Consider the following 16,316-nt stretch of genomic DNA (forward strand, 5'->3'; position numbering starts at 1 on the left):
CATCTATAAACTACTTGATGATTGTGTGGAGGAGTCCTTTGAATGCTTGTGCAAGCTGCTGCCCACCTGTGGGAAACAGCTGGACACAGAGGAGGCCAAGCCACAAATGGACCAGTACTTCAGTTACATAGACTACATCATCCAAGAAGGCGAGGTCTCTTGTAGGGTCAAATTCTTGCTTAAGGGGTTGGTTGAACTCAGACTGAACAACTGGGTGCCTCGAGGACCAGAAAATGGCCCTAGAACCATCAGAAACATCCACCAGGAGCAAGTGAGAAAGAAAGGAGAGCTAATTCATGTCCAGAGAAGAGGTGAAGGAGAAGCTCACAGGGCGGCATATGATGCAAACAGCTAGAGAAAAGCTCCTGAGAGCAGCTGGAGGTCAGAGTACCTCCACCTCACTGACGTCAACGAGGCCGCTCCACAAATGAGCTCTGATGTCGGCAGTCTGCGAGTCTGTGATTAGCGTCTGCGGCGTTCCCAAGGTCAACTGTCCACAGATGCTGGGAAGATCAGGACTGCTGAAAACCTTCCTGACTGATCAGCACAAGCAGCTGGAGGCCTTAGACGCTCTGCAGGAGCTGACAGACACCATTGAACACTCACACAATCTCATGTGGATCTTCTTCGACATTCTGTGAGATGAGGACATTTTCAGTGAAACCATTTTCTTCAAATGGGAACACCACAGGAGTACCAAAGGAGGAATAGGAAGCAGTGGCCAATTCTTCTCAAGGATCCAGAGGGTCATGGAAAAAGTACTTGGAACTCATGTCTGAATCTTTAACGACACAGAGCCCAGATTAATGTTGATTTGTCTCGTTTGTTTTGTGTAAAATAAAATCTGAACTGTTTCTACTGGATTTTTGTCACTTTATTTTTCTCTCCCATGCAACTATTAAACATTGATGTGGTTTTCTAAATCTCCAAAGGAGCAAAATATTCAACATTACAACACGATTTGTATTTGTGAGTCAATGACCAGGGCTAACTGGATCCAACCAAACTGCAGGCAAGATGGCCGGCAAGGGTGCCGCCATGCATCAAGTCATGGCAGAAGTCATGAAGGTTGTTTCTCCACTTGACTCGAATTCAAATTGATTTTGAGATCTTTCAGAATTTGTTGGATTATGTAGATCGTTTATGACCAGGGTTTTAATCCAGGCTGTTTGTCAGTTGTTTGTTTTTTTTTAAATCCGGATGGTTCTAAGGTTACACTGCGTACCAGTGCAGCTTATGTTACTAAAGTTATCTTGTCGATTAATTCTATGGCTTTTGAACTTTGGAGTTTCTCTCCTCCTCCGTTTGCTTCTGAGGAGCAGAGGAGGTTGCACTCCCTATGCCCGGTGCATGCATTACACACATATATGAACCACACCCAAGGTGGGCGTTTATGTTATCATATGTTTGTTTGTTACGCTAATCGGGCTAACGGCAAAGCACTGTGTAAACAGAGGCTGGATTGTGGAGGCTATCTCCCTGGCATACAACAGCAAGGGTCTTCCTTTGCCTCCCGGTTTGAAAGCTCATTTAACCAAAGGCATAGAATTGGACACTGTCTAAATTGGCAATTAAATAGGGAAGGGTCTGATCACGAATTTGCGTGCGGAAGAGACGAGGGAGCAGCGAACAGCCAGTGGGTTGGGAAGGGGCTGCTGGCAGGCATTGTACTCCGAGAGCGGAGCAACAAAATTCTATCCGGGAAGCTCCTAGCATCCTAAAGATGCATCTATTTAAATTTAACTTTACATTTAAATTTAATTGAACAACAATGCTGCCTTTCAAATGCCTATTTGGACCGCTTAACATCGTCTAAACAGTATTGTGGAGGTAACAACAAAGTGTGAATAGGACAGATTAGTATGTATGTTGAGACTAAGATCAAATACATTTATTAATGTATTATTACATTATTGTGATTATTACATTTATTAATGTTTGATATATAAGCTTTGCTCCTTTGATGTTGCTTAAATGTAAATTAATTATGTAAACTAGCTTTAGACCTACTTCAGCATTGTGCAGTGTATTTGAGTAAAATTTTAATATTTTTGACAATACCATATGAAGAAGGAAACTAACACACAATGAAAAGCAGCAAGACCACAAAAGACATACTTTCTGAAGAGGTGTTGACAGCCGACACTCTTCGTCCATCAGTTGATTTATTTTTTGAAAGAATTACAGTAGAACAATGGAACTTAATGACAATGGGTTCTCCTGATGCCGCAACTAAAATGCTGTTAGCAGATCTTATTTTAGATCTGATAAGTTCTGTGATTACAGCCATATCAACAGCAATCCAAGAAGATCCAAATTCAAGGGAAAGTCTCATGTCAGGATTGGATGAAACGCTTCGAAAGAGTTTATCTGAAGCATTGCACATACCCCATCAAGCTGATGATGTTTCTATAAGGTGTGTAACGGACATGATGAAAGACGAGGTCGAAGAAGGGCTGGACGCAATCTTCTCTGGTTCTCCTCAAAACCCCCTCAACTTCTGTTCACTTGGTGCTATGATTCTTATTCTCAACAATGTGATAAGGAAGTTTGCTAAAAGGGTCAAAAAGTTCTTCAAACCCCGAAAGGTTAAACAGAGGAAGGCGTCTCCAGTTGAAACTCCAGTTGTGGAAAATGCAGTTGGTGATGGTGGTCCTCATTCATCTCTTAGCAAAGAGTTAAAAGAAATCATCACTCCTATTGTAGACATCGTTCCAGAAGAAGATTACGAAGGGGTCTTCACAGAGACTGCTACAGAGATCCAGGCCCTGTCAGAAGACATTGCCCCCATACTTACTGGAAAAAAGGAGAAGAAGAATCCTTTAAAACTTTGTAAAGAAAAGATCACAAATTTATTTGCCAAGTGTTTCCTCAACGTTTGGATCCGTCACTTGATCAGCCAGCTGAGGAAACAACACCCCATGCTGAGGAGAGGAGATAGCAGCGAATCAGTGAGGTCACTGGTAGTTACCGTGACATCGCTGGTTGATAATGACACCTCCTTGGTTAATGGGTTCCAGGAGATGACCTCCAGCCATAAGTCTGTTTTCCAAGAAACTACGAGTGAGTTATTGTACAGCCACTTGTTGGCAGAGACTGACAGTAAAGACACTGAGAGGAATGAAAGATTCTATGCTGACACCAAGAAGAAAGCCTGGAAATTGCAGGGGCTGGTAAACTGGTTCCTGAAAACTCTGGTTTTCAGGTTGATGGAAAAGGTAAAAATTCTTTCACCAATCCTGAAAGATGTAGTAGAAGGTCCAGTGGGTGATAGTAGCCACAGGGTAGCAGGAGAAGACCAGTCAGAAGCATCAGAACCTGAGGAGGAACTTGAAATTAAACCATATCCTCACTCTGCTGTTGAACATGCTGAAGAATTGGATACATTTGTATGCGAGGAGGAACAGATAGAAGAAGCTTCAGTTTCTCTTGAAAAACATCTGGACAGCTATGTACCCCCTTCGGTAATTGGAGTGGAACCACAGGAAATTAAGAAAGGGGAGTCAATGAGAGCATTTGTCCAGTTTTTAATCGAAAAGATTCTTAATCACATTTACCATGAAGCAAACATTGTACCTCAGTACAACGATGAAGTCCTGAGTGCTCTCCTTGCATACATCTGGCCCAAAGTCTGGGATGATAATGAAACTCTAAGTCTGACAGAGAAATCATTTAAGAAGATGGACAAAACGATCCACAAAGGCGTCTGTAAAAAGCTGGGCAATCCAAACGAGGTCCTATTCATGCTGAAGTACTCGGAGGAGTCAATCATTGAAGAACATATTGTCCAAATTGCCAAAAAACTCTTGAGACCATCCAAAAAGCCAAACATCTTCCAAAGGTTCTGGTCTTTCCTGGGCTGAGTTCTGTGGCGCTTCTCATGTTGGAACAGAGGGCTGAAGGAGTGCGACAACAGGAAGAGTGCCCCAAGATTTAGCACATTTGTATTTCCTGGTTTCCTGAAAACAAGTGCCAAGATTTCTCAATAAAATAAGTAATTTGGGCCAGTAGAGTCTGGGTCAGTTCCTTAAAAAAACTAGTTTGGACCTTAATCCATGCATAAATTCTCATTCTTAATGCTCTGACTGGTCGAATTGTTAAAGTAGGCTCCGAAAAATAACTTGCTCAGGTTTATTAAACTTCAATAAAATAGTTTGACATGATCTCACAAGACCAAAACTTTAGCTTCTGACAAGGCGCCTGGGCCTCGTTAACAGTACCAGCCGCTTCTCTGTGGGCCATACCTACAGGAGAAGCCATCGCAACCTTTATTTGCAATGATTTAGCCTGTACTTGGTAGTGAAAGACGAAGGCTTTTAAATCAAAACGGAATATACATCTATTTAAATTTAACTTTACATTTAAATTTAACTGAACAACAATGCTGCCTTTGATTCTGACCAAATAGGCATTTGAAAAACGGAAAGTTCTGATCGTGAATCTCACCCGTGCAATTGGCTTTGAGTTGGCCTCCAGAGTCGTGTTCCACAGCTTCATGGAGTTCTGGATGTCCTGTTGATGTTATATAGCTTTAGGCACTCCAGTATCCATGTGTGCGGCATCGGCGTTCTAGTAATCAATCCAGGCAGTGCACAGGTCGGTGTGTCGCGTCCTACAGTCCTGGGCGATTGACCTGTTGACATGGTGTTGTCGCCTATGCCTTTCTGTGCTCTGCTCATGTATTGATCCATGTGCTTGCTGATCTTAGCCGCTATGATGCCTGATAGGAGCTTCCATGTGGTGCTGAGGCAAGTTATGGGCCGGTAGTTGGATGGTATTGTGCCCTTCTGGGGGTCCTTGATGAGGATTGTCTGACCCTGGGTTAGCCACTCTGGGTGGTTCCCAGTTAGCACCTGGTTCATCTGTGCTGCCAGGCGTTCATTGAGTGCAGTTAGCTTCTTAAGGCAGTAGGCGTGGATCTTATTAGGCCCTGGTGCTGTCCAGCTCTTCATTTTGGACACTCTTGGATGGTGGAGGGGCGCCGCTTCATCTGCATCTGTCCGGAGGGCTTCAACGGGGAGAACTGTAAGGAGACAGAGAGTGGTAAGATGGACTTACTGATGGAGACCAACTCTGCTCTCAAACTGTACCATGGAGTCACGTCCTGTGTCATAATGACGGCGTCTGCCAGGTGTTCAAGTTCCACGTGCCAAAGCGATGTCTTCAGCATATACATCTGCAAATGTGCACCAGGCTTTGAAAGCGTTCACTGTCAGAACAGTAAGTTTTTCTGAGCTCCAGAATAGTTAGACAAATGTGTCACTGTGGCGTCTTTAGCATGTTCAGGTGCAGACCATAAGGAGTGTTGGTCTGTTGCCTTGGCGATGTGACGGCAGTGTTATACCAACAAAGTGACCTGAAAACTTCTGACGACTGAAGAAACCAGAATTGGATAAATAATGAGTCATGTCTTCGCTGCTGCTGTTGCCGGGCGAAAAATGTGAAGGTGGTATAGTCTGTGTATATAGTCAGTATGTACTGTGTGTGTTTTGGACATTGGGCATCTCCTCCAAGGATGTGGTCCTGTGGCCAGACTGTGTAGTACTGGCTGTTTGTATTTATACTGTATGTTAAAAATAACAGTTTACTGATGCTGCCGTCGACAAATTGTGAGCGCCATCTATATTATTGCATTTTTTAATTTTCATGTCTTTCAAAATCCATGAAAATCTTTTGCTGTGTGCAAAGATGACTAAACCACAACATCAAAGACAATGTGCTTTGGCCTGATGAAAAGGTATCATATCCAGTGACATCAAAGACCAACCTTCTTTTATCTTGAAACATTCACCATTTAAACAGATCATTTTAGATTCAAACCACTGACTTCACTTGCAGAGAAACTTGCAGAGAAACATTCATTAGACCTCCGGCTCCATTCATGAAAAAGACAACCAAGGAGACACTTGATATCCTTCAACGTGTCTTACACAAAAAAACTCCTGAAAGATTTGGTCGTCTGATGCAACAGGTGAAATACCTGAAGATAAACACAGAAGAAAGGCTGAAGGGAGCCATTGAGCTGATCCTGGGCAAGGCAGCGTCAGAGCCAGCCTGCTGCGCCACCTAAGCCAGGCTGTTCAGACACTTGGTGGGGATGAAGATGGACTCAGAGAGCGGTGACGCCGCCTTGGAGTTCTTGAAGCTGCTGCTTCGGCGTTGCCAGCATGAGTTCCTGAAAGATATAAATGATGATGAAGCCTTCATGAGCAAACAAAAAGAGCTGGACGCTGCCCAAAACCAAGATGAGCGTCAGCGCCTGGAGAGTGAGCTGGAAGCCATGAAGACCAAGGCTCACCGTCGTTGTCTCAGCCTGATAAGATTCGTTAGTGAACTCTTCAAGCTACAAATGCTGAAGAAGATCATCGTGCACGAATGCATCTATAAACTACTTGATGATTGTGTGGAGGAGTCCTTTGAATGCTTGTGCAAGCTGCTGCCCACCTGTGGGAAACAACTGGACACAGAGGAGGCCAAGCCACGAATGGACCAGTACTTCAGTTACATAGACTACATCATCCAAGAAGGCGAGGTCTCTTGTAGGGTCAAATTCTTGCTTAAGGGGTTGGTTGAACTCAGACTGAACAACGGTGCCTCAAGGACCAGAACATGGCCCTAGAACCATCAGAAAAATCCACCAGGAGCAAGTGAGAAAGAAAGGAGAAGAGGTGTCCAGAGAAGAGGTGAAGGAGAAGCTCACAGGGCGGCATATGATGCAAACAGCTGGAGAAAAGCTCCTGAGAGCAGCTGGAGGTCAGAGCACCTCCACCTCACTGACGTCAACGAGGCCGCTCCTCAAATGAGCTCTGATGTCGGCAGTCTGTGAGTCTGTGATTAGCGTCTGCGGCGTTCCCAAGGTCAACTGTCCACAGATGCTGGGAAGATCAGGACTGCTGAAAACCTTCCTGACTGATCAGCACAAGCAGCTGGAGGCCTTAGACGCTCTGACACCATTGAACACTCACACAATTTCATGTGGATCTTCTTCGACATTCTGTGAGATGAGGACATTTTCAGTGAAACCATTTTCTTCAAATGGGAACACCACAGGAGTACCAAAGGAGGAATAGGAAGCAGTGGCCAATTCTTCTCAAGGATCCGGAGGGTCATGGAAAAAGTACTTGGAACTCATGTCTGAATCTTTAACGACACAGAGCCCAGATTAATGTTGATTTGTCTGGTTTGTTTTGTGTAAATTAAAATCTGAATGTTTCTACTGAATTTTTGTCACTTTATTTTTCTCTCCCATGCAACTATTAAACATTGATGTGGTTTTCTAAATCTCCAAAGGAGCAAAATATTCAACATTACAACACGATTTGTATTTGTGAGTCAATGACCAGGGCTAACTGGATCCAACCAAACTGCAGGCAAGATGGCCGGCAAGGGTGCCGCCATGCATCAAGTCATGGCAGAAGTCATGAAGGTTGTTTCTCCACTTGACTCGAATTCAAATTGTTTTTGAGATCTTTCAGAATTTGTTGGATTATGTAGATCGTTTATGACCAGGGTTTTAATCCAGGCTGTTTGTCAGTTGTTGTTTTTTTTTTAATCAGGATGGTTCTAAGGTTACACTGCGTACCAGTGCAGCTTATGTTACTAAAGTTATCTTGTCGATTAATTCTATGGCTTTTGAACTTTGGAGTTTCTCTCCTCCTCCGTTTGCTTCTGAGGAGCAGAGGAGGTTGCACTCCCTATGCCCAGTGCATGCATTACACACATATATGGACCACACCCAAGGTGCGCGTTTATGTTACCATATGTTTGTTTGTTACGCTAATCCGGCTAACGGCAAAGCACTGTGTAAACAGAGGCTGGATTGTGGAGGCTATCTCCCTGGCGTACAACAGCAAGGGTCTTCCTTTGCCTCCCGGTTTGAAAGCTCATTCAACCAAAGGCATAGCGACCTCATGAGCTTTGTTTAAAGGAGTATCTTTGAGTGACATCTGCTCTGCGGCCAGTCATGGCAGAAGTCATGAAGGTTGTTTCTCCACTTGACTTGAGTTCAAATGGTTTTTGAGATCTTTCAGAATTTGTTGGATTATGTGGATCGTTTATTGCCAGGGTTTTAATCCAGGCTTTTTCTCAGTTGTTGTTTTTTGGTTTAAAAATAGAAATGGGGAAACGCCCCCCTCTCTTGGCCGTTGTTGGTACGTGCATCACTCATCATAAGCGTCATAATTACCATCGATCTGTGTCGTTATATATTAATTACATCGGAGTTTAATAGTTAAATATCGTTTTTTGAATAGATCATAGTTTTTATTGGACCAAGACCAAAACCAAAAAAAGATACGAGTTTGAAAATAACATATTCAACAGTCTTTTTGAAGTCTTACTTCACTGATGAATGCAGCTTAAATTATCATTTCTAAGCTGCGGCCAAATGTAAATCAAATCATCAAAAATATGCGAGACAAAAAACAAAATACATCATCTCTTTTCTGATGTTATAAAGATTTTTGGCCATAAGGTGGCGCTGGTATACACTTTCAATATGATGCCAAGCATAATTATCATCTATTAACCAAAAGGGGCAACTACAGAGAATTCTGGAACACTGTTTTTAGTAAAGACTAATATAATATAAAGACCTGGATGAATGCAAACTTAAAGGTATCATGATTGATTATAAAAATCACTGGTTTGGTAATCTGCTGCTTATGTGTTTGAAGACAAAGGAGTACTTTTATTCATGAATGCACACTTGTAAAGTGTTTTCAGTGGTGGAAGTGTGACTACCAAACAGCTATGTAATGCAGAATTTTGTGACAGTGCCTGCAAAAAGCTGGTTTTCATGAAAAAATCCAATACCTGCAGCCTATATCATAAAATATAAGCTCTGATATTTCCAACCATCAACCCTTTAAGGTCAATAATTTTGAAGACAGTCTTTATTGTAAAAGAGGTAGAGAGAATACAGGTGTTTCACTGTACAAAAAAGACAGCACTGTTGATATACTCATTCAAACCGATCATGTAGACGCACCTCATTCATCTAACAGGGACACAGAAGCCCAATAGAAAAGCCACAAACCAAAACAGAGAAACAAACACACAAAATCTTTGGATTTTTCTCTATTGCCCTTTCACTCACTAAACGCGTTCTTTTTCTGAGGTGTTAAAATGAAAATTGTCAAAGCACTCAATCAAATAACAATATTAATACCCATAATAATGGCAGAGTGTGCTAAAAATATTTTAATGCAGTCCCAAACAACCCAAAGCCACACACTCCAGTCGGTAAGAGCTCAGAAGTAGTGAAAGAAAACCTACAGACCTCATCATGAAACATGCACACAACCACACTTGTATTTCTATCTTTGTGAGGACTTTCATCGATACAATACGCCCCCCACATCACAATCCCTGTCCCGAACCCCATTTTATCAACATCGACTCTTCACCCTCAAACAGCCCTTTGAATTTAAGAGGACCAACCAAAATGTCCCCACATAGCTCGTGAAATGCAAACGTTGGTCCTCACAATGTAGTACATACAAGCATGTGCGCGTGCACACACACACCTTCACTCAGCTGTTCAGACAGACATAAAATGACCAACATGGAGTGAGAACAACAAAAAATAAAACAGTGTACATTTAAAACAGTTAAAGTACATTAAAAAAAACGACTGAAGTGAAAGCGTGAACTCATTTTGCCGTCTTTTGTCATTTCTCTTGCTGTCGTTCTGCGATTCATCAGTCAGAGTTGTCAGACAGGTCGCTGTGGGGTGAGGCGCCCGGTGGAGGAGAAGTCCCACCGTGCCAGTTCCCATTAGCCTGGAAAATCAGGAATAAACAGCTTTTTAAAAGGAGGCCAGGACTCCACAGGCAAAACACAGCCCGTATATTCCGCTTCTGTTTGAGCATCTCTGCTCTGTTCTCTTTATAATACCGGCCGGGTGGAGCTGCCCGATCGACCCTGATGTACGTGCGCGACACAACATCAGCACGAACGGACCAGAACCTATCTAAGAAGTGTGATTTGCCTTATATTACCTACCTGCATGCCCATCTGATAGGCGGGCTGGCCGCCATTCACAGGTGGAACCCCAAGGAAGAGGTCAGCAGGTCCGGACAGCGAGAAGGACCCAGACCCTGAGGAGCAGAACAGGACCGAACCGGTGAGGAACAAATGGAGTCAATGTCCAAATGTGACGGCTGTGTTTGGGTACCTGTAGAGTTTGGAGTGTGGGGGGAATCTTCTCCCTGTTTGGCCCCCAGCGCTGTCTTCATAGCGTAGAGGTTGGCTTCCTCCTGGAACTTGCTAATGTTCTTCTTGTAGCGAATCCTCTTGTTGCCAAACCAATTGGAGACCTGAAAACAGTCAGGACATGAGCTTGCAGGGCCAATATAACTGCACCGAGGGCAGGACGAGGGCTTTGACCTCGACAAGTGTCGTGCTGGGGTACCTGAGAGACAGTGATTGCGCACTGCTTAGCAAGTTCCTCTTTGGCTTCTTCGCTGGGGTAGGGGTTGGACAGGTGGGAGTAAAAATATTCATTCAGGACCTCCGTGGCCTGTTTGCTGAAATTACGCCGCTTGCGCCTAATATGAGAAAACAGACGATTCAATGCTGAAAACACCTGATCCAAGGTGATGCGAAGCGGCGCTTTGATCGACGAGGACCTGACCTGGCGTCGAGGAAGCGGGACCTGAGGATCATGACGGCCTCGCAGGTGCTCTGCTTCAGCTGAGTCTGGATGGAGCTGAACTTGCGATGGATGATGGCCACCATGCGCTCGATCTCCCGAGGAGTGACGGGCCGAGTGCGCGACTGCTCCCTCAGCAGGTTCATCACGTGGGTGGTGAACTCGGTGCACGCCTGGGCAGCACAGGAGGCACACGACAGCGCAGTTAAGCGATCTGCGGACCTTCCACATCAATCTACGCTTGACAGCACAACAACAGGCACCCGGACTTTGATCGTAACACCCGAGACTATGGCTGACACGAGCAAGAAAAAAAACAAGACAGTTGAAATAGGATGCACCCATGACCAACAAATGAGCCGCCGGGGTGCGTTCAGCAGCATCAACAGGCAGCGTCATTCTAAAAAGGTCCTCTTAATACCGGCATATTATTTTAGAAGCTTTAAAAGGAGACACTTTAGCTTTGGAATCACCAGAACTATAACATACGCTGTGTCTCAGCACGTATGGAACTGACCTCTAGACCTAATACGCTTTAACTCAGGCAAGTTTGCACGGACTTGTTAGCGTCGTCTCTTATTGCAAGCAGTACCTGCTCATACTTTTCCAGCTCAGTGTGGTATATATTGCGAATCTGGCTCAACTTGCTTTTGTAGTCAGAGTGCTCGAGCGAGCTGTCAGGCGACATCCCTCCTGAGCTGGTGGCAGCAGACACCGCCGCAGCGGCGCCGCCGCCCTTCTCGGGCCCCGCCACCCCCTCGGCCAGCAGCATGTTGTCCAGTCGCACCAGCTGAGGATCCGGGGGCTCGTCCTCCTGGGCGTTCCTCATCGACAGCCCTGCCGACAACAGGGGGGGGGGCTCAGTTTGGCACAATAGCGACGGACATGTTAATGTCAGCCCGTTACTTCTAGGTACGGTTGGAGCAAAGGGAATTCTCTCCTTCCATCATTACCATGTTCGTTTTTTTTCCTCCGTTTGCTCAGTTGGTTTAATATAAGTCATCTTTACAACCATGTTCTCGAATAAAAAATTAGTGTTGTTAATAACAGACACAAAAACACAGTTTAAACTAGATTTACTCTCAACAACATTACTCTGATTTAATGCTGACAGGATAAAAAGCGTATGTGTCTACTTAAAACAACGTATAACTCCTGGTTTCAACAACAGGTCGATTAATTTCCACATTATTTTATGTATGATATAAATGTCATTTGCAGAAAATTGTCACCAAAATCAGACTGTTGAAATGAATTTTCTTGAATATCTGGAACAAATTGCACATTCATTTATAGTCACGTATAACAATTCAGTCATTTACATCATTTATTCCACATTGTGCTGTAAAGTTAGGTTAGTATCATGCTTGCTGCTACTTGCAGGTCTCCTTAAATCTGGACCAGAACTCAAAGAGTGAGAAGAGACCATCTATGTTATTAATTATAAGAAATTATAGCAAATGCATATTCAGCATCTTTAAATGGGCTTAAACCAGAGACACATTTCTCTGGGTGGACTCGTTTTAAATTGATTCCCGTTTAATGTAAAGGCTGTTCACACCCTGGAACCAGACAGGAGCGCGTTTAACGCCAGATCTATAGGTTAAATATGATCAATGCTGCACAAACAGCTGAACAAAGGCGCATTTGGAGCCCCGGAACTCACCTGTTTTCTCCTTGATCTCACATAAGACGCTGAATAATGCAGGTTTCATCCGGTGACAGTTGAGCGCATGTTTCCTGCGCGGAAAAGAATCAGGGTGATTTGGAGCTTTTTTTTTTTACCGACGATGATGTGAACATTAACCGGCCAAAACAGCTCCGAGAGGCCGGAGTACCTGGTTAGCCAGGGCTAATGTAGCAACCATAGCATCGCTGCATCGGGAGCTAAGAGGGTTTGTTTACCGATGTGTTCTCTCATCTAAGGTAGGCAGATTACTTGCTTGTTAGATCGATTTACATTTTTACGTGTTTGGCGCATGATCTTGGTGTGTGTGGAACATATGTACATTATAATAACGACATCATCGCCATTTTCCTACTTATTGCATCCATACCTAGTTAGCTTTGTTATGCTGCCTAGCGTGCTAACAATGGCTAATCGTACGTTGTGTAACAACGCAAAAGAAGAGTTTCTAAATGACAGCAAAGAGATCTAAGTATTAGCAAATGAAATAGAATATTTACATCAAACGGAAAAGCGACTAGACAGAAATATTTTCCTGCAAGTTATGGGAACTTTGCTGCGACTGCCGCCGAAGCCGCAACACAGAAGCAGCCGTAGCGTAAATAAACCAAATAAATCGTCAAAGACAACACTAACTTTGCTTGTGCCTCGTCTAAACTTTGGTCGGTGATCGTCATAATTTGCTGCAGAATGTCACCAATGTCTCTGCGGCTTTCGTGGCCATTTTCTGTGCCGTCGAGGCCCGAGTCTCCGCCATCGGACCGATGCTGTGAGCCTTGGTGAACCGAGCTAAGAACGTGCATGCCGGTGTGGCCACTCAGGCCGAGTCCCCGGCCGTTGGTCGGCCCATTGCCCGTCAGAGGCTGCTGCTGCAACATTCTCCACCGACGCACAGCGGCGACGACTGCGCGCTCCTGCGCTCACAGCCGCACAAGACGGACTGGGGAAACAGCGCCCCCCTGTGGCGACCGGGGAGATGTTGAAAAACCAAAACGCTCTTTTTTAACACCCCCTACACCCCCCCCACACCCCCCCCCCCCACACACACACACACGCACACAGATACACACACGCGTAGATATATTTGCCTGTCTATATTTATATTAACGTATAAGTGGAGATTGTTTTATAAATTACTACTCAGCCAGCTCTTCTAATTCTACTCTAACACACTTCTTGTTTTAGTGGCAAGTCAACAGGATGTGTCTAAACCACAATAGTGTCAGAGGCACTGACTGTGCTTGTTTCAACACGTCGCACTTAAGTCAGTCAAAACCAAAAGAGCAGCATTTTCAGGAGCAACTGGCAACATTCTCTCTCCTTATCTTTGTATTTTTGAAAAACCTTTTCCCCAGAAGCAGGCTATTCATGCATGCTTTTTCTGCTTCTGGCAGTGATATTTCAAAACACTTCGACTTGTGAGATGTGAGAAACATATGGGTTGGTTCTTAAGAGGAACAGGAAGAGAAGCGACGAGAGAAAGAAGGTAGCGAAGCAGGCAGAGAGGTGCAAAAGCTCGTCATGGTGGCATGTGAAGCCCGCAGGATTGCTTCTCCCCTCTACAAATATTGACAGCAATCGACCAGGCAAAAATGACGGTGTCTATTTTGGGTTGTCCCAAACAATGACAAAAAGAAGAGGTTAAAAACAGGAAGGTAAGACTCTAAGAGCTTTTAATTTAATGTCACAACACTGTATGTAAGAATACATTTGTTTACAATAGAGTGAAGGTATTGATAATGATGATGCTGTGGGCATCCAATCTTAAAATGCTGTGTTTTCCCCTTAAAAATCTGTGGTAAAACTATAGTTTTAGGCAAAAACAGTGGGGCTTTTCATGGTACAGAAAAAGGCACCCTCCCATTTTTCATTTATGTGTCTCGACGTCAGGTTTTGAGCTTAACAGACAGCACAGAGACCGAAGGTGAAATGGCTGAAGAGGGGCTGCTGGAACCTCTGGTCATCATCGAAGCGGGAGACGTCGAGACCAGCGGCAGCAGTTCAGTTGCATTTGAGCAAAGCTGTGATGAAGAGCCCACCCTGAAGGAGGAAGAAGCACACATGGAGGACAAAAATGACGATACAAGAGGCGCTACCTTGTGTTCAGAGCAGCAAAAAACAAAGTCGCAGGCAAGAGAGGAAGAATTGGGAGAAAAAAGAGCTGAGGAGAGCAAGAATGCGGGCGGAGGGGGGGACAAAAGTGCCTCTCAGACACATGAAAAAGTTCATGAAAGCCTCGAGAATGATGAAAAGGTTGCCAGAAATCAGCTGCAAGTGGACACAGATTGCTCAACTTCATGTGAGCAACCGGTTGAGGGGACAAGAAGCCCGGAGGAGGACGCCAAACAGGTTTGTGGACCTGATTTCTGCTCAGACCCTGATATTTCTCTATGAGGAAACACAGTTCTGTTGCTCTTTTTGTTCTGCCCCGTATCGTATATACTTTTGTTGCTGCTTGCTTTCAGTCTCAACGGTTAACTCCAGACTTCCCCGAAGCGCTCTATGAGCTGCTGTGCACCCTGCAGGAGGGCAGGCGGCTCAATGACCAGCGCTGCTCCTTCAGGTTAGAGAGCGGGGTCGCCAGGAGGAGGTGCCACTCTGAGCCCAACACCACCAAGCCGGCCAACAGAGGTGGGGGCCCTCTGAGGACGGCTACCTTTAGAAGTTGAGCTGCTCATAGTTCCCTGACTCACCCCCCCGTCTCTCTCTAAAATGTGTCCCCACAGTCGTTTTCTCATCCATGACGTCACTGCAGAGAGAGGAGTTTTTCGAGCTGGTCGCCACCGCTCAGGCCCGCCGGCTCGATGACCAGAGAGCTCAGATGCAGAAGTCTCCTTTGCAGAAATCAAAAGCCAGAAGTATTAGAGGGAGCATCAAGCAGCTCTCCTTTGTGAGAAAACCTGCAGCAGAGCCGGCTCCAGCCCCCGCACCAAAAGAGGATCTGTATGATATGATTCTCACAACACAAGTACGCATGCCATAGACGCTGGTGTAGAGATGGTGTGTAGATGCCGTCTGCAACGCGGCTTGAGCTGAAGGCTTATAACCCAGCAGATTTCTATTTTTAAAAAGAGCGACACAGGCTCAGACAATTATTGTCCTTCCCACAGGCCCAGGGCAGACTGGAGGATCAGCGCAGCAGGGCTCCTGGTCCCATGGATGATGAAGACTTCTTCTCGCTGCTCCTGAGGGTCCAGGGAGGACGCATGGAGGAGCAGAGGACTGAACTGCCGTGCATCCTGCAGACATGAGATGGAAAGTCAAACCGGGGCTGCGCCAGTTCATTTCTGAAGTCCCAGTGTGGACGCAGATACTGTTTTCGGTATCACTGATACTGCACCGCATCTACAATCACAGTTTTATAGAACAACTGTACGCTTTACTGAGAGTTCACATTTTAATGTGTAATGAAGCTTGAAATAAACCTTTTTTAAAAATCCATACAACTACATACAAAGACATATTGTGGATTTATTTCAGGTTAAATTACATTCATATTGTGGGAAAAGATGGAACAGGAAGGTCGATGTTTGCCTCTTTCGTTTGTTTGTAGTTGTTTATGGGCTTGTGGTTGTCGAAGCGTTGTGTTTATAAGAACATGCTTACAAAAGGTTCAGCATATGATGTCGAGGGCCCTTCAGGGATGTGAACTTTAGCATTTACTACTTTTAGCTTTCTGAGAAACTCTTGTGTGCTTTGCACTAGAGAGGTGACATGCTCACTTCCTTAAACACGCATAATGGCATGCAGCACAACAGCAACATGTCCCACCTGATGTCAACTCATTTGACAAGAAGGTAAAACAAAGCCAACCCCTCAACAACACTGTGGTCATGTTTGAGGAGCAGAAACTATGGCAACATAATGCAGAACCCAGACTATGAGTAAAGTAAAGGTACGGAGATTCAAAAGACTCAAATCTGGCCTCACTATTACCCATTACTTTCTTTCTCTGGATCTCAAACAAAATTATTT

The 16,316-nt window shown here is 44.6% G+C and overlaps 2 protein-coding genes and 1 pseudogene across 3 annotated transcripts; 2 read left to right on the top strand and 1 right to left on the bottom strand.

Annotated features, from left to right (window-relative positions):
- Positions 1–5,897: 5,897 nt before the first annotated feature.
- On the top strand, positions 5,898–6,685 carry LOC115250423 (eukaryotic translation initiation factor 4 gamma 3 pseudogene; annotated as a pseudogene).
- A 2,191-nt stretch (positions 6,686–8,876) lies between these two features.
- pbx2 (pre-B-cell leukemia homeobox 2) lies at positions 8,877–13,276 on the bottom strand. The gene is made up of 8 exons (XM_003965675.3): positions 12,978–13,276; positions 12,321–12,394; positions 11,247–11,491; positions 10,637–10,827; positions 10,415–10,550; positions 10,178–10,319; positions 10,006–10,100; positions 8,877–9,782 (listed from the first exon to the last, which is right to left on the bottom strand). The coding sequence occupies exons 1-8, from the start codon at positions 13,217–13,219 to the stop codon at positions 9,702–9,704; spliced, it is 1,206 nt and encodes a 401-aa protein (XP_003965724.1). The 5' UTR covers positions 13,220–13,276; the 3' UTR covers positions 8,877–9,701.
- A 316-nt stretch (positions 13,277–13,592) lies between these two features.
- gpsm3 (G protein signaling modulator 3) lies at positions 13,593–15,792 on the top strand. Of its 2 annotated transcripts, none has more exons than XM_029839503.1 (5): positions 13,593–13,996; positions 14,232–14,690; positions 14,807–14,972; positions 15,068–15,341; positions 15,452–15,792. In XM_029839503.1, exons 2-4 carry the CDS (start codon positions 14,271–14,273, stop codon positions 15,322–15,324), a joined length of 843 nt encoding a protein of 280 aa, XP_029695363.1. In that variant the 5' UTR covers positions 13,593–13,996; positions 14,232–14,270; the 3' UTR covers positions 15,325–15,341; positions 15,452–15,792. The 2 variants fall into 2 exon arrangements, with proteins under 2 accessions (XP_029695363.1, XP_011603386.2); XM_011605084.2 differs by having other exon boundaries at positions 13,594–13,996; positions 15,068–15,309.
- Positions 15,793–16,316: the final 524 nt, after the last annotated feature.

The sequence above is a fragment of the Takifugu rubripes genome, chromosome 7, assembly GCF_901000725.2.
Source record: "Takifugu rubripes chromosome 7, fTakRub1.2, whole genome shotgun sequence".
In the NCBI taxonomy this organism is placed as follows: Eukaryota; Metazoa; Chordata; class Actinopteri; order Tetraodontiformes; family Tetraodontidae; genus Takifugu; species Takifugu rubripes.

Coding starts and splice junctions, on each gene's coding strand:
- pbx2 (XM_003965675.3), bottom strand. CDS start 13,219: ATGTTGCAGCAGCAGCCTCTGACGGGCAATGGGCCGACCAACGGCCGG. Junction 12,395..12,977: donor TTAGACGAGGCACAAGCAAA/GTTAGTGTTGTC, acceptor TTTTCCGCGCAG/GAAACATGCGCTCAACTGTC. Junction 10,828..11,246: donor AGCTGGAAAAGTATGAGCAG/GTACTGCTTGCA, acceptor TGTGCTGCCCAG/GCGTGCACCGAGTTCACCAC.
- gpsm3 (XM_011605084.2), top strand. CDS start 14,271: ATGGCTGAAGAGGGGCTGCTGGAACCTCTGGTCATCATCGAAGCGGGA. Junction 14,973..15,067: donor CACCAAGCCGGCCAACAGAG/GTGGGGGCCCTC, acceptor GTGTCCCCACAG/TCGTTTTCTCATCCATGACG. Junction 15,310..15,451: donor ATATGATTCTCACAACACAA/GTACGCATGCCA, acceptor TCCTTCCCACAG/GCCCAGGGCAGACTGGAGGA.